At 43.2% G+C, this 21,833-nt stretch overlaps 1 protein-coding gene across 2 annotated transcripts in view; it reads right to left on the bottom strand.

The window, feature by feature from the left end:
* lhfpl4 (LHFPL tetraspan subfamily member 4) overlaps positions 1–21,833 on the bottom strand; it is a 215,355-nt gene that overhangs the window by 7,192 nt on the left and 186,330 nt on the right. Inside the window, exon 4 of one of the 2 annotated variants that reach the window (XM_033037114.1) lies at positions 1,398–1,412. The exons of the other annotated variant lie outside the window; for it this stretch is intronic. Within the exon in view, the coding sequence (XP_032893005.1) occupies positions 1,404–1,412 (9 nt within the window). The 3' untranslated portion in view covers positions 1,398–1,403. The remainder of the gene's footprint in view (positions 1–1,397; positions 1,413–21,833) is intronic. 2 annotated transcript variants of the gene reach the window in all.

The raw sequence follows: 21,833 nt of genomic DNA, 5'->3' as shown, positions 1-21,833 counted from the left end.
AGGGACTCAACTGGTCCCATTTGGTCTAGTATATTATGAAAACTCTCATCTTGTTTGTGATTCTGTCTGTGTGTGTGCGTATCTGGTGCATATGTGCTCCTGGAACTACGCCAAAACGGTACACGATAACGCTACAATATTTGGACCACCTTACTCACAAATGTCTTGTGGTGTGTGTTTATCAAGTATCGTTCAGATTGATATCATAATTTACAAGTTATTCACATTTTTAACTTTACAAAATCATTTGAAAAAAATCACTTGAGGTTGCAGTGGCAGTTAGCAACTACGACGTCACAATGGGATCTCATTTACATAAACTGTCCATCAGCAGTGTTCCAATGTTACAATGTTAACAAAGTCAGGACTCCCAGTGCAATGAGAGACTTGTTACATTGTTGTAAGGAGAGGGAGGGAGTGGGGGAGGGGATGAGGAGAGGATTATTGTTTAATGTTATTTAAACAGATAGAGGGAGAGGGGTAGGGAGGGGAGAGGGGTTATGGAGGTAGGGAGGGAGGGAGTGATTGAGGGTAGGGAAAAGGAGAGGTGAGGGAGGGAGTGGAGGAGGGGAGGAGGAGAGGGGAAAGAAGAGGAGGTTGAAGAGGAGGGGGAGGTAGTGCTGGGGGATGAGGGGAAATGAACCGCACCTGCGTAGTTGGGGGCAATGGGTGACTGATAGAATATTGCGTTGGGGGAACGGGTCGCGTTAGTGAACCAGGCTTCCCGTGTGACAGGGACACTTGGTCTGGTAAAACATAAAGATCAACTTGATTTTAAGAAGCTGAATGTGGGAGCTTGCAGAGAAATGATGAGATTAGTTTTAGAGATACAGCACGGAAACAGGCCCTTCGGCCCACCAGGTCCGAGCTGACCAGCGATCCCCGCACATTAACACTATCATACACCCACTAGAGACAATTTCTACTTTTACCAGGCCAATCAGCCTACAAACCTGGACGTGCTCCGGTTTCCTCCCACATCCTAAAGATTATCCCCAGTGTGTAGGATAGTGCTGGTTTACAGGGGACCGCCGGTCAATTGGACTTGGTGGGCCGAAGAGCCAGTTTCCACGCTGATCTCTAAATTAAACTAAACTAATCTGCAGATATGTTAATGCTTTGCTCTAATGCAATGTAACTATTGTACTTGGATGAAAAGTTTTAAACACTGCAGCAGTACTCGACAAATCATTGAGAAGTCAAGGATCCTATACTGGATTTTTAGAAGACTCTTAAACACAAAGAGGTGGAGAGATCTTTGAATACCACACCACCAAATTCACAGCATGGCTCCCTGAACACTTATCACAACGTTGCTGTTTCAATTTTAAAGTCACATTTGGAATTACTGGCACAGACTACAAGAGATAATTTACGTCTAATATATTCAGACTTACCTCACATCAGATCCTCTGAATAGCAGAAAAGAGAGTGAAAAAAAGATTTAATCGGGAAACAGAAGTACATAATGCATTGCAGTATTCACATTGATAAATCAATGACTTTTAGATCACAGAGGTCTTCTGCAATTCAGTAATAGAACGGGAAGGTTAATGCATACTTTAGTGCTTGCAGAGGTTCTGTTTAAGTGTATTTTGATTTATTTTCATCGTCCAGTAAAGTTAGTAATGCTCAGATTCAGTGTTCGCAAAGTCACAGAATATTTGAATCGGTGGAATTATCCTTTCCTCCCTTTATTGATTTGTTGCAGCATCTAAGCTTGCCTTTCCCTTCTCATCAACTGACTAGGTCTGCCCCAACCTCCACCAAGCTAGCTCGGTATGGACTTCCAGAAAAATGGAGCACCTTCCTTTCAATGTTTTTTTTCCTCTCCCTATACCTTACACACATTTAGAATCACGGAGTTAAAGAGCTGCACAGCACAGAAACAGGCCCTTCGGCCCGGTTTGTCCATGCCGACCTATTGGGCTAGTTCCATTTACCTGCATTTGGCCCACAGCCCTCTAAACCATACCTTTCCACACATCTGTCCAAATGCTTTTTAAAACTCATAATTATATCTGCTTCTACAGCTTCCTCTGACAGCTCATTCCAGGTGAAGTCTTCTTTTAATTGGCCACCTCAACATAAAGTTGGTTAACATTGCAAATCTTGCAGGAATTTGTAACCATCAAGGTACGTGAAGCACATTATAAGTCCCTACCAGACCTTTTTTCATTAAAAGAGTGCTCCAGGAAATTGCTTTGTCTTTCACCCACCTGACCCTATTAGTGCTGAAGCCTGTGCTGAACTCCTGCCTTGTCAACCTCAGCTCATTAAAAAACAAACCGTGATTGTGTGAAATCCACAATATTAATTCATACAGACAATGCTCTTGGCTGAGCACATCTAAAAAAACAGTTTGCGCAGTAGGTTGAAACTAGCGAAGTTTAGTTTAGAGACACAGCATGAAAACAGGCCCTTCGGCCCATCGAGTTCACGTTGATCACTCGTTCACACTAGTTCCATGTTATTCCACTTTCGCTTCCATTCCCTACCCAGGGAAAATTTACAGAGGCCAAATAACCTACAAACCCGCATATCTTTGGGATGTGGGCGGACTGTTCCGGTACCTTTTGACTCCTCATGGCACCTCTCATGGTCTGGCAAAACGGATAATCCAGAAAGGCTCTGGAACCTTTTTGGATTCTACATTGAATGCAATGTAGAATTCAATGTAGTTCCTTGTTTCTACATTGCTAAACTCTTAACTATTTTCAGAATGTTTCCAGTGCACAGCAGCGGAACAAAGGGTGGAGAGGGGGAGGGAGGCAGCTGGAGCAGTGGAGCAGGGGTGGTTGAGGAAATGTGGCAATGGGCTCAGCACAATGCTGGGGTGTGTCAGGTGGGCTCCATGGTCAAGAAGTAGATACCTCCAACCATTTGTAGGTTTGAGCACCACTTATAATTATCCCGAGATTTGCATCTGCCACAGAGCTGGGCACCGGTTTCTGGACAGAGAAGTATTGCCCTACTTCCACTCTAACCCGTACTAACCCTGTTGATTGGTGGGGGATTAATCTCTCTCAGTTGGCCTCGATAGAGTGGATGTGGAGAGGATGTTTCCACTAGTGGGAGAGTCTAGGATCTGAGGGCACAGCCCCAGAATCAAAGGACAACACCTTTAGAATGGAGATGAGGAGGAATTTCTTTAGCCAGAGGGTGGTGAATCTATGGAATTTATTGCCACTGGTGGCTGTGGAGGCCAAGTGATTGGGTATTTTTAAAGTGGAATTTGATAGGTTCTTGAGTAGTAAAGGCGTCAAAGGTTTCAGGGAGAAGGCGGGAGAATGGGATTGAAAGGGAAAAAATAGATCAACCATGATTGAATGGTGGAGCAGATTCGATGGGCAAATGGCCTAATTCTGCTTCTAAGTGTTATGGTCTAACTAGCGAATCAGCAATGGGCTGATATGTTTTTGAAAGCCTTGTAAAAGCATTTTAAAAACTCAAAAGATTTTCAGCGTGACTTATTGAAGAAACTTTCTGTGGACAACCTGGAAAAACTGAAATATGAAGCTGGGGTGAAACCTCCCTTTGCATATCTGAACTATTTTCTTCCTTGGAAGTATTTTTGAGGAATGAGGGAAGATCTTATTGAAACATATAAGAAACATATATAAGAAATATATAAACATACACAATGGTGTAATGTAAAGGTTAATCAGACTATGCATATATTTTGTAGCAAATGGTATAGCAAGGTAGATGTCAAAATATTTCTACTGGAACAATCTTAGTTTAGTTTGGTTTAATGGGTCCTTCAATGACCTGTACATCCGCCAAAATTACCGGCACCTCCAACGGGATCCCACCACTAGCCACATTTTCCCATCTCAACCCCTTTCTGCCTTCCGCAGAGACTATTCCCCCCCGCAACTGCCTGGTTAACTCATCCCTTCCCGCCCAAACAACCCCCTCCCCAGGTACCTTCCCCAGCAACCGCAGAAGATGCAATACCTGTAGCTATACCTTCTCCCTCGACTCTGTTCAGGGACCCCGACAGTCCTTTCAGGTTAGGCAGAGGTTCACTTGCACCTCCTCCAATCTCATCTACTGTATCTGTTGTTCAAGATGTGGACTGTTATACATTGATAAGACCAAACGTAGACTGGGTGATCGTTTCGCGGAACATCTTCGCTCAGCCCACCTGAACCAACCTGATCTCCCAGTTGCTGGACACTTTAATTCCCCTTCCCATTCCCACACTGACCTTTCTGTCCTAGGCCTCCTCCATCGTTAAAGTGAGGCTAAACGCAAGTTGGAGGAACAGCATCTCATATCTCACTTGTCAGCTTACAGCCCAGTGGTATGAATATTCATTGCTCTCACTTCCAGTAGCCCCGGCTGAGTTACTTCAGCTTTTTGTGTCTATCTTTGGTTTAAAAAACAGCATCTGCAGTCCCTTCCTCCACGTGTACACTAGTTCTATGTTGGACTACTTTCACATCCTACACTCTAGGGGCAATGTACTGAAGTCAATTAACCTACAAACCCACATGTCTTTAGAACGTGGGAAGAAACTGGAGCACCCAGGAAAAGGCCACATGGTCCTGGGGAGAATGTGCAAACTCTGCACAGAGGAGCACCCTAGGTCTTGATCAAACCCAGGTCCCTGGCGCTGTGAGGTAGCAGCTCTACCAGTGCTCCTCTATGCCGCCAAATCTTGAAACAGGGTAAATATTTACAAGATAAGGGGTGGTCATTTAAACAAAGGAATGTAGGACTTTGGCTTGCAGAGTATTGTGAGTCTCTGGAATTCTCTCCCCCAGAGTTTAGGAAGCTGGATATTTGGAGGTATCTACTGAGGTGGTAGATAGGTGCTTGATGCTTGAGGACTATGGGGAGCTGGCACAGAAGAGGAGCTGAGGCCAGAGTAGATCAGCCATAATCATATTGAATTGTGTGGTAGGCTCCAGGGGCCAAGGGATATGGGGAGAAAGCAGGGACAATGTACTGATTCTGGATGATAAGCCATGATTAATTGAATGGCGGTGCTGGCTCGAATGGCCTACTCCTGCACCTATTGTCTATGTTTCTATTCTCTTCAGCCTTTGAGTGTTTTCCATTCAGTGTTGGTTGCCCATTAAAATGATTACATGAAGAGTAACTTATTTGGTCCTGTATTCCCACACTTTCTTGGCAATAATAGGCAGTCAGTATTTCAAAATCACTTCCTGGAATTAATTTTCAGAGCAACACCTAATAACTCTAATTATAGAACCCTGTTGCCCTTCGTTAGCCACGGTGGTCAATACTAAATTAGATACCAGTGGGCAAGTTGATCTGGAGAGCTGATATCCTGTGATTTTGACAAAGAATATGCATCTAACAAAGACAGTAATAACACTGTTGTAAGATCCTTTCTATCACCCTTATCATCTGATGTTTCCTTATGTTAAAATCAGCAAGAAATTAAATAGCTTTTACCCTGTAGCTATGAATGATTGTATTAAAGATATCACCTGCTAATCTAATGATTTAGATGAAGCTGGGATGTCTTAATCTATTAATTTTATACAACGTGCAAGGCGCAAGTCACAGGTCTTCTACTCGCTGGGATAAATGCAGCACCAAGAAAATCTGACAGGATCAAAGCCTCCAAGATCAAGAAGGGTCTCGACCCGAAACGTCACCCATTCCTTCTCTCCAGAGATGCTGCCTGTCCCGCTGAGTTACTCCAGCATTTTGTGTCTACCTTCAAGGGGTCATTGACAGACATCACGTCAACCAACCTCAACATTTACTTCTTACACACTGGCACATGGTAGATAGCCCACAGTCAAAAAGGCGCAACAGAGGATGGACTTCCTGCGGCAGCTGAGGAAGCACAATCTGCCACAGGCAATGATGGTCCAATTCTATACGGCCATCATAGAGTCTGTCCTCACCTCCTCCATCTTGGTCTGGTTTGGCTCAGCCACCAAGCACGACATCCGGAGGCTGCAGCGAATTGTCCGATCAGCTGAAAAGGTCATTGGCTGCAACCCTCCCTCCATTGACGAACTGTACACTGCAAGGGCCAGGAAGCGAGCAGGTAAGATCATCTCTGACCCCTCTCACCCTGGCCACAAACTCTTTGAATCATTTCCCTCTGGAAGGCAACTCCGGATTGTCAAAGCTGCCACAGCCAGACATAAAAACAGTAGTAGCTCCACTCAATAACAAAAAATCTGTAGCCTCCTTTTGCTCTGGTATTTTATTTAATTCATATGTTTAATCAATAAAGTTTTTTTATTAATGTTTAATGTTTTATGTATCATTCCAACTGTCACTGTATGTCAAATTGTTCCTTGCGGGCGGAGCACCAGCGCAAATTCCTTGTATGTGAATACTTGACCAATAAACGTATTCATTCATTCATTCGTAGCTATTTTTTGTTTGCTCTGCTTCTGCTTGCTACTGCACATCCTTGTGATTGAGGCAGTGCAGTGTAGGTTCACGAGATTGATCCCTGGTATGGCGGGACTGTCATATGAGGAAAGATTGAAAAGACTAGGCTTGTATTCACTGGAGTTTAGAAGGATCAGGGGTTTTCTTATAGAAACATATAGAATTATAAAAGGACTGGACAAGCTAGATGCAGGAAAAATGTTCCCAAAGTTGGGCGAGTCCAGAGCCAGGGGCCACAGTCTTAGAATAAAGGGGAGGTCATTTAAGACTGAGGTGAGAAAAAACTTTTTCACCCAGAGAGTTGTGAATTTATGGAATTCCCTGCCATAGAGGGCAGTGGAGGCCAAATCACTGGATGGATTTAAGAGAGTTAGATAGAGCTCTTGGGGCTAGTGGAGTCAAGGGATATGGGGAGAAGGCAGGCACGGGTTATTGATAGGGGATGATCCGCCATGATCACAATGGATGGCGGTGCTGGCTCAAAGGGCCGAATGGCCTCCTCCTGCACCTATTTTCTGTGTTTCTATGTAACTGTTGGGCTATCTCGTGCAGGTTACGCTCGCATGAGGACTGGTTGCAAAAGGGTTATTTAGATTTTTATGCGGGCATGTTTGGTGAGATGATCCATGTCCAAGTTGTCGAGCTGTGACTTGAAGAGTGACAAGGTTGGTGCACATCTGGTGGTGTCGGGAAGGATGTTCCACTCTGAGATAGTCCATGGATATAGTGACTGCAGTGACTTTAGCTGCAGCGGGCACCAATATGTCTGTATTATGTTGGGGTGGCATGGTGGCGTAGCGGTAGAGTTGCTGCCCTCCAGGCCAGAGTGCCAGGTTCAATCCTGACTACGGGTGCTGGCTGTATGGAGTTTGCACGTTCTCCCCATGACCTGCGTGGGTTTTCTCCTGGAGCTCCGGTTTCCTCCCGCACTCCAAAGACGTACAGGTTTGTAGGATAATTGGCTTTGGTAAAATTGTAAATTGTCCCTAGTGTGTAGGATAGTGCTAGTGTACAGGGATCATTGGACGGCGCAGACTTGGTGGGCCGAAGGGCCTGTTTCTGCACTGTATCTCTAAACTAAAACTTAATCACCAAGAAGGATAAGGACTGTGGTCGCACGGGAACATCAACACATTTACCTTTATCTCCATCCTGACATGGAAATATATTGCTTGTCCTTCATTGTTGCTGGGTCAATATACCTCTGCATTACTTACATCCAGGCAGTGCAGAGACTGAACAAGGAGAATCACCACTGTCTTCTCAAGGACAATTAGTATAGGTATTACATGCCAACCTAGTGACCACATCACAGTGTACGGATTAAGTACAATTACATTATTTTGTTTGCAACAATAGGCGGCACAGTGGCACAGCAGTAGACTAGCTGCCATACAGCGCCAGAGACCCAGGTTCGATCCTCACTATGGGTGCTGTCTGCATGGTTTTTGTTATGTTCTCCATGTGACCGCGTGGGTTTTCTCCGGGTGCTCTGGTTTCCTCCCACACTCCAAAGACATACAGATTTGTAGGTTAATTGGCTTCAGTAAATTTGTAAATTGTTCTTAGTGGGTAGGATAGAGCTAGTGTACGGGGTGATTGGCATGGACTCGGTGGGCCAATTCCATGCTGCATCTCTAAAATCTAATATCAATTGACTTTTCCAATATACTCTGGAGCTCTGAGAACTGGATCTGTACTTGCTGGAGTTTAGAAGGATGAGGGGGCTCTCATTGAAATTTAAAAAGGCCTAGATAAGGTGGATGTGGAAAGGATATTTCCAGTAATGGGATATTCTAGAACAAGAGGGTACAACATCAGAATAAAAGGACATACCGTTAGAATGGAGATGAGGAGAAATTTAGTGAATCTGTGGAATTCATTGCCACAGAAGGCTGCGGAGGCCAAGAAATTGGTTAATTTTAAAGCAGAGATTGATAAGTGTGCTAAAAATAGACACAAAGTGCTGGAATAATTCAGTGTGTCAGACAGCATCAGTGGAGAAAAAGAATGGGTGACGTTTCAGGTCGGGACCCTTCTTCAGACTAATCCTTCAGTATTGACCCTTCTTCATGTCCAAAGATGTGTCTCGACCAAAAATGTCATCCATCCTTTTTCTCCAGAGATGCTGCCTGACCTGCTGAGCACTTTGTGTCTATCTTTGCTATAAACAAGCATCTGCAGATCTTGATTCTACTTGATAAGCTCTTGATTACAAAGGGTGCCAAAGGTGAAGGGGAGAACACAGAAGAATGAGGTTGAGAGGAAAAAACAAATCAGCATGATTGAATGGCGGAGAAGACGTGATGGGCTGAATGGCCTAATTCTGCTGCCATGTCTTATGGTCTTAATTCAAAAGCAATGTACCGCTCATGAAACATGAGGACTAGAAGTTAAACTTAAAGGCTTGCCTGATTTATGTGAAAGCATGCATAATTTCTACTAGGCTGAGATGAACACTTGACTTACATAACCTTCTCAGAGGAAGCCGTAATTGAACATACATTTCACAATCTCTCTGCCAGACAGGGTTTGAGTATTATCTTGCCCACACTTTTGCTCTTGGTGACCCCCGATAGGCATTAGTTTTATGTTACAAATTACATGAAGAGAATAATAAAAAGGAAATGGTTCTGTTGGCTGTGCCTGATTCCATAAAAATATCATGAGTAAATATGCGTAAAGATAATCTCAGTTTACATCTGTGTGCCTTGGGCCGGTAATTGGATTTATGCATCTGTGTGTAAATGTCATGTGTGGGGAGGCCAGCGGTATTTCTCTTCACCTTGATCCAAGACTAAGAATGTTAAGCCATATGTAATGCTGTGTAAGTCCCTGATGCTTTGCTGATGGGGATTAGCACAGCACTAGGATATAACAGGCACAAATATCCCTATTTGTAATATCAGGAAACAGATGGTTCTGAAATAAGTCCGACACAGAGTGTCTTGCAGAACAACGGTTCTTTAAACCAGCCTTGACTTCCACTAAGGAAGTACAGGAAGGAGATTGAGGGCTTAGTAACACGGCGTTAAGGCACCAACTCTCCCCAATGTCAGCAAAACAAAGGAGCTTATTATTGACTTCAGGAAGCAGGATGAAGTACACTCTCCAGTCTGTATCAATGGTACTGAAGTTCAGATGGTTGGCGATTTAAGTTCATGGATGTAAATATCACCAACAATTGCAACCACATTGACACGATGGCCAAAAAAACCATACCAGCCCACCTCTACTTCCTCAGAAGACTAAGGAAATTCAGCCTGTCTCCGTCACTCATTTCACTCCTGCCATCGGGATGAAGATATCGGAGCCTGAAAACTGTAATTTCTAGGTTCAGGAACAGCTTCCCTACAGCCAGCAGGCTACTACAAATAATATACACTACAATAAAATACACTACAAATAAGCTCTGAACTGCATAGAGTGGGGGTTTCGGTTTTGCCTTTTTGCACTATTATTGTTTGTTTTTTTATGTGTATGTGTATATATCTATATATCTATGTATATATATATATATATATATATATATATATATATATATATATATATATATATATAGGTGTAACTATGTTTATGTATCTGTTGTGTTGCTGCAAGTAAGAATTTCATTATTCTGTTTGGGACATATGACAATGAAACACTCTTGACTCTTGACCCTAACCAATTTCTACAGATTCACCATAGAAAGCATCTTATCGGGCTGTATCACAAAAGGGGCAGAACGGTGGCACAGCGGTAGAGTTGCTGCCTTACAGCGCTTGCAGCGCCAGAGATGAGGGTTTGATCCCAACCACGGGTACTACCTGTACGGAGTTTGTATATTCTCCCCGTGACCACGTGGGTTTTCTCCAAGATCTTCGGTTTCTTCCCACACGCCAAAGACGTACAGGTTTGTAGGTTAATTGGCTTGGTTAAAGTGTAAATTGTTCCCAGGATAGTGTTAATGTGCGGGGATCGCTGGTCGGCACCTACTCGGTGGGCTGAAGGGCGTGTTTCCGCACTGTATCTCTAAACTAAACTAAACTAAACTAAACTAAACTAAACTAAACTTGGTGTGGCAACTGCTCTGCTCAGGAATGCACGAAATTTCAGAGAGTTGTGAACATCGATCGGTCCATTACACAAACCAGCCTCCCCCACATGACTCCATCTACACTACACTCTGTCTCAGGAAAGCAGCCAACAAAATCAAGGACAATTCACACCCTAGCCATTCTCTCTTCTCCCCTCTTCCATTAGGCAGAAGATAACAAAAGTTTGATAGTACCTACTACCAATTTCAAGACACTTTCTCCCTGGTATTATCAAACTCTTGACAGACCTCTCATATGCTAGATGTGAATTACCCGATCTTCCAATCTACTTTGTTACAGCACTTGCACTTCTTTTTAATATTCACTTCCATTTCTGCAACATTATATTCCACACTCTGTTTATTTTCTGTCTTGCACTACCTGATGTACTCATGCACAGTATGAATTTCCTGCATAATATTCAAAGCAAATATTTTCATTGTATCTCGGTATAACTGACAATAATAAAACCAATAGCAATACATAACTGGCTATAAAATAGAAATTTCACACAAAGAATGTTCCTCCTTGTTACTCCATCTCAAGAGATGATACATACATTGAGGAGGATTTTCTCACAGCAAATATTGTACAACTGCCTTTTTAACAATGAAGCATCATGTCCAGCTATTTCAGCTAAGAATTAATGATATTGTTTTGAGTCTTGAGTTAGCTACAAGTGAGACTGAGTGAGGACAATGGATCTCCATCTGAAAGATGCACAGGAACACATTTGGTTTTAACAATTTGGACGTTTCATGCTCACAGTTCAAGATCTAAAAGTTAAAAAGGAAATTGTAAGATTCACAAACTATGATGATTGGATTTGAAAGCATCTTTGGGTTAGTAGTCCAGGTCCACTGGATTATTAATCCAATAATTTAACCACTGCACTTCCACTTGCAGGAAGTGTGGACAGATCATGATACAGTGTGGGCTTTTGAAGAAAATAAGTCCAACCCACTTTCCCCAAACAATAAGACCAAGGAAGGGCCCTGGCGGCCGACGAGAACAAAGATCCATCGGCTGCCGAGAATGAAGACCCAACGGCCATGAACAGCTGAAGCTTGGAAGCTCCGAAGACCGCTGAGTCGAGGAGGGGGGCTGCACGTGGTGACGGATGTGAGGGAGTGGACCGGTAAGAGAGGACGCCTCCTCAGCGCCTTTAATGTCAGCTGCAGGAGACGTCCCCGGGACATGGGGGCGGACAGCAGAAGAGAGGGACGTTGGGGCTCTCTTCCTGCAGGATCTGCAGGCTTCCTGGATCGTGGGGCACTCCAGGACCACCAACATGTGGACTGGACTTTGGATTTTGGGCTGTTTGTATTTTCTGTTTTTTTTTAAATCTTAAACCAAAATTCTGTCAAAATTCTTGTGGTTGTGCAAAAGAATTGCACTGTGCTGTGCATACGTGCCAATGAAGAACTGCCGACCTACTCAACAAATATGATCGAGGGTTTGTGAAAGAAGCATGGGTACAAGAGGGAACGAATCAAATCAAGTGTAGAAAGAAATAACAAGTAAAGGAACAATGGATTAAGAGAAAGAGAGAAAAGAAGTGACAAAAGAACACTGAGGAAATAAAAACACAAACCAGAGTAAAATTTGACATTTCTAAAATCTTTGACATTTGATTATATGCAGCAAAGATATTCTGCAAATTAAACAATTTCCTTCATGGGTCAGAGAGGATGATCCGCATTGAGTTAACCACAAGCAAATAGGCATTGCTAATTATGGGCAGAAAATGTCTGCATAATTTGATGGGAAATTAATTTGCAGACTCCAAAGGTTCTAACAGGATGGGTGAGTGCTGACAGAAGATAAGTAACAGATGGCATAAATTGACTGACAGGATTTAGAGAACCCCTCAACACACACTGTCTCTCCTTCCTTGAATCTTCCGACTGGCTCACATGATGTACTACATGGCATCATCGGGATTTTTGAGGAAGATTCAGCTCAATATTTACATCAACCAAGCAGAGTAACAAGCAGCTAGAATCATGCAGCATGGAAACAGGCTCTTCATCCCAACTTGCCCACGCCGACCAACATGTCCCATCTACTCTAGTCCAACCTGCCGGTGTTTGGCCCATATCCCTCCAAACCTAAACTATCCATGTACTAGTCTAGATGTATATTGAACGTTGCGATAGTACTTGCCTCAACTACTTCCTCCGACAGCTCATTCCATGCACCCCCCACCCTTTGCGTACAAAAGTTACCCATCAGGTTGCTATTAAATCTTTCCCCCCTCACCTTAAACCAATGTTCTCTGGTTCTCGATTCCTACTCTGGGCAAGAGATGCTGTGCGTTTACCTGATCTATTCCACTCACGATTATGTACACTTCTATGAGGTCGCCCCTTCATCCTCCTACGCTCCAAGGAATAGAGTCCTAGCCTGCTTAATCATTCCCTATAGCTCATGTCCTTGAGTCCTGGCAACATCCTGGTAAATCTTCTTTGCACCCTTTCCAGTTTGACAACATCTTTCCTATAACATGGTGCCCAAAACAGTTGCTATGAACAGCTGAATAAAAATTGCTACTTAAATGTGGAGATAAAGCCCCAAAGGGTTCCTCAATGGCCAAGCATTAAGGAAACACAATCAGATTGAAAGTGAGAGCTGGAATTTGCTTTAAGATAAAGAGTGATGTGATCCCTTAACAGTGGATTCCTTAAAAGGGTTGGATCTTTGGCCTCTGCTCAGTGCCCTTGTCTTTTATGAGTGTGTATAGGTTGGGGGTGAAGGCAGCAGATGCAGGGTACCAGCCCCCACTTTCTCCTTAGTCATTAAACCTATCTACTTAGACATATGTGTATTGTATGTGTTTGTTTAATGTGCCCCTCCAAAAAGTCATAGTCATAGAGTCATTCAGCACAGAAACAGGCCCTTCGGCCCAACTCATCATGTCAATCAAGATGTCCCATCTGCTTGTGTCAAGCCTCCAATGTCATCCCTCCAAAACCTTCCTCTCCATGGATCTGAACCAATTTATTTTGAATGTCATGGTTGAACCTGCCTCATTTGCTTTCTCTGGCAGGTCTTCTCATATAAGCACCATCCTCTGTGTGATGAAGTTACCCCTCAGGAACCCTTTTAAATCTTTCTCAAATGAAGTCAAATATAGATTCCTCCAATGCCCTTGTTCCTCTAGTGCAGTTCCCCTAGGGAAACGTTTAATACCTCTGTATACATGTTTCATTTCTGAGACCCAAACTGTGTGCTGGCCCTGCCATGTTGAATGTCTTAATCAGCTGTCCTACTCCTATGGCCCATGTGGAGACAAATCTTTTACAATATCTGAAGTTCAGACCGTGGAGAATTCAAGCTAAACACTCAAATGTAACAATCTTGGGTTGGGAAGTTAATTTTTACACATGTTTAAAAAAATAAGCATGTAAATAAAAAATGATGCATACACAGAAGAAAGCAATGTACCTCTGGAATATTTCATGAGTGTCTTTGTAACATAGACTTAGATGTGTGTTCCAAGCAGCTCAGTAATAAAGATCCAAATGCATTTTTTATAAATGTGTTTACAGTTTGGTTCAATATTTCTCCACCGCAGATTTGTCTAATATCAGCAGAATTCCCAGGGTGAAATAGCACACAGGATCTGCAGCTAAGACATTAACATAATGGCAGATAAACAAAGGGGGCCCAGAGACTAAACCTCTTATTAGCAACAATATGGGATCTTGAGAATGATAAGCAATGCTCTGCCAAACATCATTCCTCTTAGGTAAGTAGTAATTTGAATGGTTATATTAAATAAAGAAGAAATATTGTTCAGATCATTTTACACAAAACTAGATGAAAGAAAATGTGGCACAGTGGCACAGTGGTAGAGTTGCTGCCTTACAGCTCCAGAAATCCGGCTTCGATCCTGACCGCGGCTGCTGTCTGTACGTAGTTTGAACCTTCTCCCTGTGACCACAAGGGTTTTCTCCAGGTGCTCTGGTTTCCACCCACACTCCAAAGACATACAGGTTTGTAGGTTAATTGGCTTTCTGTAAAAAGTATAAATTGTCCCTGCTTTGCAGGATGTGTTATAGGTCGCTAGTGAGCACAGACTCGGTTGGCTAAACGGCGTGTTGTCACGCTGTACCTCGAAAGTCTAAAGTAAAGTAAATCAAGAGGATATGGCACAAAACCAAGGGCTTTATGCTACTTCTTTGAACTGAGTTGTGTTGGATTTGATTGCCCACCTTGAATAATAGGATCCTCACCTCTCCACATGTACCCAGGCTGGATGCAGAGGTCAAACTAGCTAACCATCAAATGTGAGCAGCTGAATGACATCCAGAGAGGTGTAGCAGGGTCTTGTATCAGGTGGTATAATGCTGAGGCTCTGACCCTGGAGCACCTTTCTCAACTTTAGCAAGAGGCAGGCCCTCTCATCAGCAATGTGCTCTGCTTAGTATAACTTAGTTTCGAGATACAGCACGGAAACAGGCCCTCCAGACCACCGGGGCTGCGCCGGCCAGCGATCCCCGCACATTAACCCTATCCGATAAACAATAGGGACAATTTACTATTTCACCAAGCCAATTAGCCTATAAACCTCCACATCTTTGGAGTGTGGGAGGAAACCGTAGTACCCGGAGAAAACCCACACAGGTCATGGTAGAATGTACAGACTCCGTACAGACAACACCTGTAGTCAGGATCGAACCCGGGTCTCTGCCGCTGTAAAGCAGCAACTCTACCGCTGCTCCACGGTGCCGCCCTGTTGGCAAAGGCGTGCCACACACCTACTTGACTCGACTGTGCCATACAACCCGAGGGCTTCTCGGTTCACTAGATGAACCCTACACCGTCCACAGGTAAGGTAAGAGGCCGAGGGGTATGTATCTAGGCAACACCTGGTGGTACCTGGGCTTGGTGGTCCTGTCTAGCACTTGGTCCCTACACCTGGAATATCTAATGGTGAAGTGCTGGCCTACTACCTGCTATAGGAATTCACTTTGGCTTTCTTCACAGTAGTTTACATCCTATCCCATGTGGATTGAAGTTTACACTTGATGAACTATACACCACAACCAAGAGCCTTGATGTAGACCACCCTGCGGCTTTGTGTATTATAGTTAAGGACTTCAATCAGACCAACTTCAAGAGTGTGCTATCAAAATAATATCAATACTTCTCTTGTCCCACCAAAGACCCACAAACACCCTTGACTACACAGCCATCACAGAAGCCTGCTGCTCCACTCCTCACCCGCATTTATGGAAACCAGGCCATCAGCCTGAGCTCCTTCACCCTGGTCACAAGCAGAAATGGAAGCAGGAGGATCTGGTGCAGAAAGATGGACAGAGCTGGTGAGGGGTCCGATGTGACTGCTTTGAGCTAGTGGACTGGCCCACATTCAAGGACTCAGCTCAGTGTGTACACCACTGTCGTCACTGACTACCTTCTTCAGTAAGTGTGTAGAGGATTGTTTGCCAAAGAGAGCAATCTGAGCGTTCCCTGCTCAGAGACCATGAATGAACCAGGAGATGGTTCAAAGGTTCAACGGTACTTTATTGTCACATGTACTGAGGTACAGTGAAATTCATTTTTGTATACAGTTCAGTATGTATCACTGTATACAAGCACTTAGATACCTCTTGGATAGGCACCTCAGATACAGTACAAATGTATAGTAGTACTACACAATGACAGTACCGAATCGCCAGATTTGTCATCATTTTCAGGTCCCAGTTTGTAAGTGCAGGGTTCTTGGTATGACCATGAAGGCCCCTTGTTGTGGCGGCGTTGCAGGATCGGCCTGGCCAAGAGTAGCCATGGTGTCCTCCACTATTGCTCCACCACTGTAGGCCGCATCCGGTCCACACGCTTAGCTTCTTGGAGCGGTGCCCGGCCCAATCGAGCCCCAGGCCGTTGCAGGACCTCCAGCGGCCTACTCCACCGTCGAGGCAGTGTATTCCCTCCCACAGCCGATCTGCTTACCGGCCTTCCATCCAACTCCTCCCTCTCGGGGCGGGCGAGCCGGGCCTACTGGGTGGGTTCCTGGTGCGCAGCGCTGGGTCCTCAGTCTGTCGTGTGTGAGCCAAAATCTGAGTCTGAGGTTGAGTTGAGTTTCAATTTGATTGAATTCAATTAAATTGTGTTGAGTGTTCAACTTGAGTGACCCTGACCTGCACAGGCAATCTGGGTGAAGGAATCCACCATTCAGCATGGCTGGGTTTCACAGAGAATTACAGTAAATTTAGCATGTAATCATCTGGGAATGGTTGTTCCACTAATCCAACACAGTTATGTACTATTGGGCTGCCCAACATTAAAAGGTGGCTGCAGATTCATAAATCAATTGGTTGATATTATGAGAGGGATAAGGTAAATAAATGCACAGTCTTTAACCCAGAGTGGGGAAATCAAGAATCAGGGGACATAAGTTTAAGGTCAGAGGGGAAAGATTTAATAGGAACCTGAGGGACACCCCTTTTACACAAAAGGTGGTAGCTATATGGAACGAGCTGCCAGAAGAGATAGTGGAGGCAGGTATTATTACAACGTTTAAGAAACATTTAGACAGGTGCATAGATATATGTTAGATATATGTAATAGTCTATTTTTAGTTGTGGATATTATGTGGGGGGTGGTGGGGGGGAACTTAAAAAAAATCTCTTTCTTCAACTGAGATGCGACTTTTTTCCTGTGTCGTACCGCCGTTTGCAGCCTAACATCGAGGAGCTGGGCGACCTCTAGTTGGGATCAACCTTGAGGGCTCCAGTTGCAGAGCATGTGGACACGCGGAGCTGGCTGATTTTCATAGGCTATGGTGGCGCTGCGATTGCAGCTGCGACTCGACTTTCGGAGGCTTCGGCCGCGGGCCCTGTGGTCTGTAACATCGGATGCTCGCAGGTCCCTGATTGGCGACCGACTTTTCAGGAGCTCCAGCCACAGCAGCTTCGTCCGCCCCGAATCGCAAGGCTTGTTCGCAGCACCTTTCACATATTCACTAGCGATGTTACAAAACTTACCTTCAGCGGCACTGCAGTTCTGCCACTGGCCGTGTGCGCGACTTTGGCGCCTTTAAGGGGGGGCGGGATTAAAATCCAGTTTTCTACCGCCTGTCCAAGGCGGATTTCCTCGAGCTGCTAGCTGATGCAGACAAATCGTTCCATTCCCGATTTTTTTTTCTAATCGCGAGACAATTTCATAATTATATTAAGATATAAAGCGATATGTAAGTCGTTTATTTTACATATAAACTTGCTTCTTGGGATGACTTTAATCAATCCTCTATAAGCGAAAATGTGATTTGGGGTTCAAATTCACCGCAAATTGTTCCAATCGATCGCGTTCCAGAAGCAAGATGATTAAAATGCCCCTTTTTTTTTTTGAAGATAAGCCGTCTAAATTGTCTATATTTTGTCATTTTCTCTCTCTCCATGATCACTATTTTTAAACTAAATATTCACAACAGTTTGAGTCACATGTATTGTGCAAAAAACAATAATTTGATTATATTTTGGGTGGATATTTCTAGATTAATTTATGGAAATTAAACATTAAATTCCTTCCATCTGGGATATAAATTCATGACAGTGAGATTTAAATATCATGTTATATTGTGAATTCTTGTGCGAATGGGATTAGTTTGTTATTTGGATACTTAGGCTATTTAAAAAATATATCCTTTTCTTAAGAAATTGAATCTGCAGGACATTCTTAATGGGAAAGTAGTGGGCAGAAAGGCATGTCATGTGTGGTTTGAAGAGCAAAAACTTGTAGTTTACAATGCCAACATTGAAAAGTTGAGGAAAAACAAGGTGTACAGAGTTGCTTATTGGTTACAATCTGAGGAGTATGATGATGCTACATTATGATATGCCAATGTACCAGCTAGCAACTGATCTTCTCCATAAAGACTTGGTCTATTGCTAGAAATTGTAATTTATTTACCTATCTGTTAAGGATTTACAGCATATAATACAATAATATTAAAGTTCTGATCTTGAGAATATCACATTTTTGAATTTCCAAGGCAGTCTGGGTGTTCATTACTATTTCCGTCACAACGGTCAATTTTGTAATTAACTGCAATTAGGTAATTAACTAATTATATGTTTTAATTTCAGGTCACCCAAGTAAGATGTTTAATATTTGTTTCAGAATGCTTCAATCTATAATAACAGAAAATTTCATTCAGTTCTCTTGATTTTTAAGAAAGTTATGGGCTTTTGACTGTCCTCGATCACAGCTTTTGTGTTAAGTCAATGGAAAAGCAATAGGGAACAAGATGCTAATTTCCGAGTATGAAAATGGCCATAACATTTTTAATACTGAAGATATGAAAGTGAATTTGGTGTCAAATTAAACTTCTTTTTATGCTTTATCTGATGGGATAAATTGCAGACTTGATTTTTAAAGTCTCAAAATTTTGTAACATTGCTATATTCACGTGCTTATTTGAAAGGAGCAGGTGTAATATGATGGAAAAAAGTAGTTAAACCTAATCCTCTGCAGAATTTACATTTGAAAATTAGTCAATAAAAAGAAAACATTCGGCTTTACCCGCCTGGCACCATGGCAGACTTGAGCAATAGGTCCTAGCCAAGCTCCTTACTGAAATGCTCATGCCTCTCAGCAGCTGAAGTGAATGAAGCAGGGATGAAAGCAGGGATGAAAAAAACATCCCTGGGATCGGGTATTCATTATTCTTCATCGTATGGGGCTCCTTGGACAATTCTTGGAGGCGATACAGGTGACGTGAAGGGAAGCAGCAATAAAAACGTATGGCGCGCATTTGACAGCTCTGGGCATGTACTCGCGTGGAGTTTGGAAGGATAAGGGGTGATCTCAGAGAAACATCATATAATAAAAGGCGTAGATAGAGTGGATGTAAGAGGATGTTTCCATTAGTGAGAGAGTCTTGGAGCATTTCCACAGCCTCAGAATCGAAGGACGTACCTTTAGAAAAGAAATGAGGTAGAATTTCTTTAACCAGAGGGTGGTGATTCTGTGGAATTCAATTGCCACAGATGACTGTGGAGGCCAAGTCTTTGGGAATTTTTAATGCAGAGATTAGCAGGTACTTGATTAGTAAGGGTGTCAAAGGTTCAGATGAGAAAATGGGAAAATGGGGTTGAGAGGGATAGATAGAACAGCCACGATTGAATGGCGTAGACTCGAAGGGCCAAATGGACTACTTCTGCTCCTATGACATGAACTAGTGAAAAGGGTAAAATAAGATTTTAAGCTTAAATTGCCTCATAGTTTTACAATATTTAGATTAAAGCGCAGACAGAATATAATTCTCAGGTCAGTATTAGTGAATAAACTACCCACTGGACCACCTTGTTGGGTGATGTTGTGAGCAGATCAGCACAGAACATAAAGATTAGTTTATTTTAAACAAACCATTAAATATTTAAGTCTCAATTCCAATGTTGGCACTTTATTTTCATCAAATATTTAACGGTTGGCAGTTGTTGCGTATTAATAGATAGTCCTTTAGCTAATTATAAGCCCCCGAGTTGTGTAAATGATATAGAAATATTTACATTATATAAGCGGAGAGAGATCAAATATATGACTTCCCCAACATGAAATGTAATACTGCACTTTGCTGTGAGTTCCATCATTTGGCAACTATAATAATAATAATAATAATAATAATAATATCTTTTATTGTCATTGCACATCAGTGCAACGAGATTTAGTATGCAGCTTCCAACCGATGTAAAAAGAATAAAATAAATACATTTTTGTGCTACAGTATTGGGCTAATAATTCTGCCTATTCAACTTTTCTGTTTAGTTATGATACCAAAGCTTGATGTTCACAAAAGTAAGAGATTCTTACCAAAACTAAAATACTTCAAGATGCTGCAAACTGAAAGTCTGAAATTAATGTGGAAATTCCAAACCAACTTTGGATTTTGCTTAATCTGTCCCAAAGTGCACTCTCATCACACTGCATTCTTTCATCAGTAGCTCAGACCACTTGAGGCCCTGCGGCACTGAGCTGACTTAAATACTGGCTGCCTTGGCCATTCTGTGTCCAGTGATGAGAGCTGAAGAGGCCGATCTCACTATGGACCAGCTTCCTCAGATTATGGTGCCCAAAACTGCTCACAATACTCCAAATGCGGTCTGACCAGTGCCTTATAAAACCTCATCGTTACATCCCTGTTTTTATATCCTAGTCTTCTCGAAATAAATGCTAGTGTTTGATTAGTACAGGTGTCAGGGGTTAGGGGGAGAAGGCAGGAGATTGGGGTTGAGAGGGAAAGATAGATCAGCCAAGATTGAATGGCGGAGTAGGCTTGGTGGGCCAAATGGCCTAATTCTGCTCCTATCACTTGTGGACATGAACGTGATGGCGATGAGAGTTGCTGCTCTCTAAGACCTTTGAGCGGATTTCAAATGTCTCCCGTGTTCAGGGACTTTTAAAGACAGTTCAAATAGTTTTGAACTTAAATTTCAAAATTGCTCAAAGTTAACAAATTTACTGAAACACATTTAAACGCTCCAAACCAGTTTAAAAAAAACTAAGAGGAAACCAAACCAGTTATCCACACATAATCTTTTCAGTCCAGGGTAGTGATGGTACTGGCTACGTCCCGTGATCCACAGCACAGCAGCAGGTCAGATATAGACACATAGTGCCGGAGTAACTCAATGGGTCAAGCAGCACTTCTGGAGAACATGGATAGGTGATGTTTTGGGGTCGGGACCCTTCTTCAGTCAGATATGTCGGCATCTGATGTCCAGCTGATCTCTGGCCTCCATGCTGCAATGCGCCAGTGAGTGGACCCATAAAGTGGACCAGAGCAGCATTTCCCTGCAGAACTGTCAGCGAGTGAGAAGCACTATTGATACTGGAAATGTGACACTTTCCCACCTTTGGAACCAGGCATTCACAGTTGTGTTTAAGACGGACAGATGCAGACTAAAAATGGCACACATTTGGATCAGTAGCAACGGTAGGTGCTACAAGCGCCCTCCACAATGGCATCTGAGGCTGCCAGTGTACATTGGTGGGCTGAATGGCATGGTGGTGAGGGTGTCTGTGTGCAGGCAGCCAACACAGTGTAGGTCCGCAGAACCCGTGGTTTACAACATGAGCTGTGGGCTACATTGACAATGCAATCACTTACAGTTTGGAGTTCAACGCTCTGGCTAATACCCTCTTCTACATTTGCACAGCTGAAAGACACACAGCAGCAGTAACAAAAACCCCACCACTCCCTGCCAATGTTATTTAACGGCATCATTAACCAGATACTATTTCACGGTTGTCTGGTTACTTCTGGCTCTTGCCATGACTCTATAAGTGATCAGTGTTTTCTATAGCCGGACACAAAAAGCTGGAGCAACTCGGCAGATCAGGCAGCATCTCTGG

Source organism: Amblyraja radiata, chromosome 18, assembly GCF_010909765.2.
Source record: "Amblyraja radiata isolate CabotCenter1 chromosome 18, sAmbRad1.1.pri, whole genome shotgun sequence".
In the NCBI taxonomy this organism is placed as follows: Eukaryota; Metazoa; Chordata; class Chondrichthyes; order Rajiformes; family Rajidae; genus Amblyraja; species Amblyraja radiata.
The sequence above is the reverse complement of the archived record's forward strand: the minus strand, read 5'-3'. Positions and strand labels throughout refer to the sequence as shown.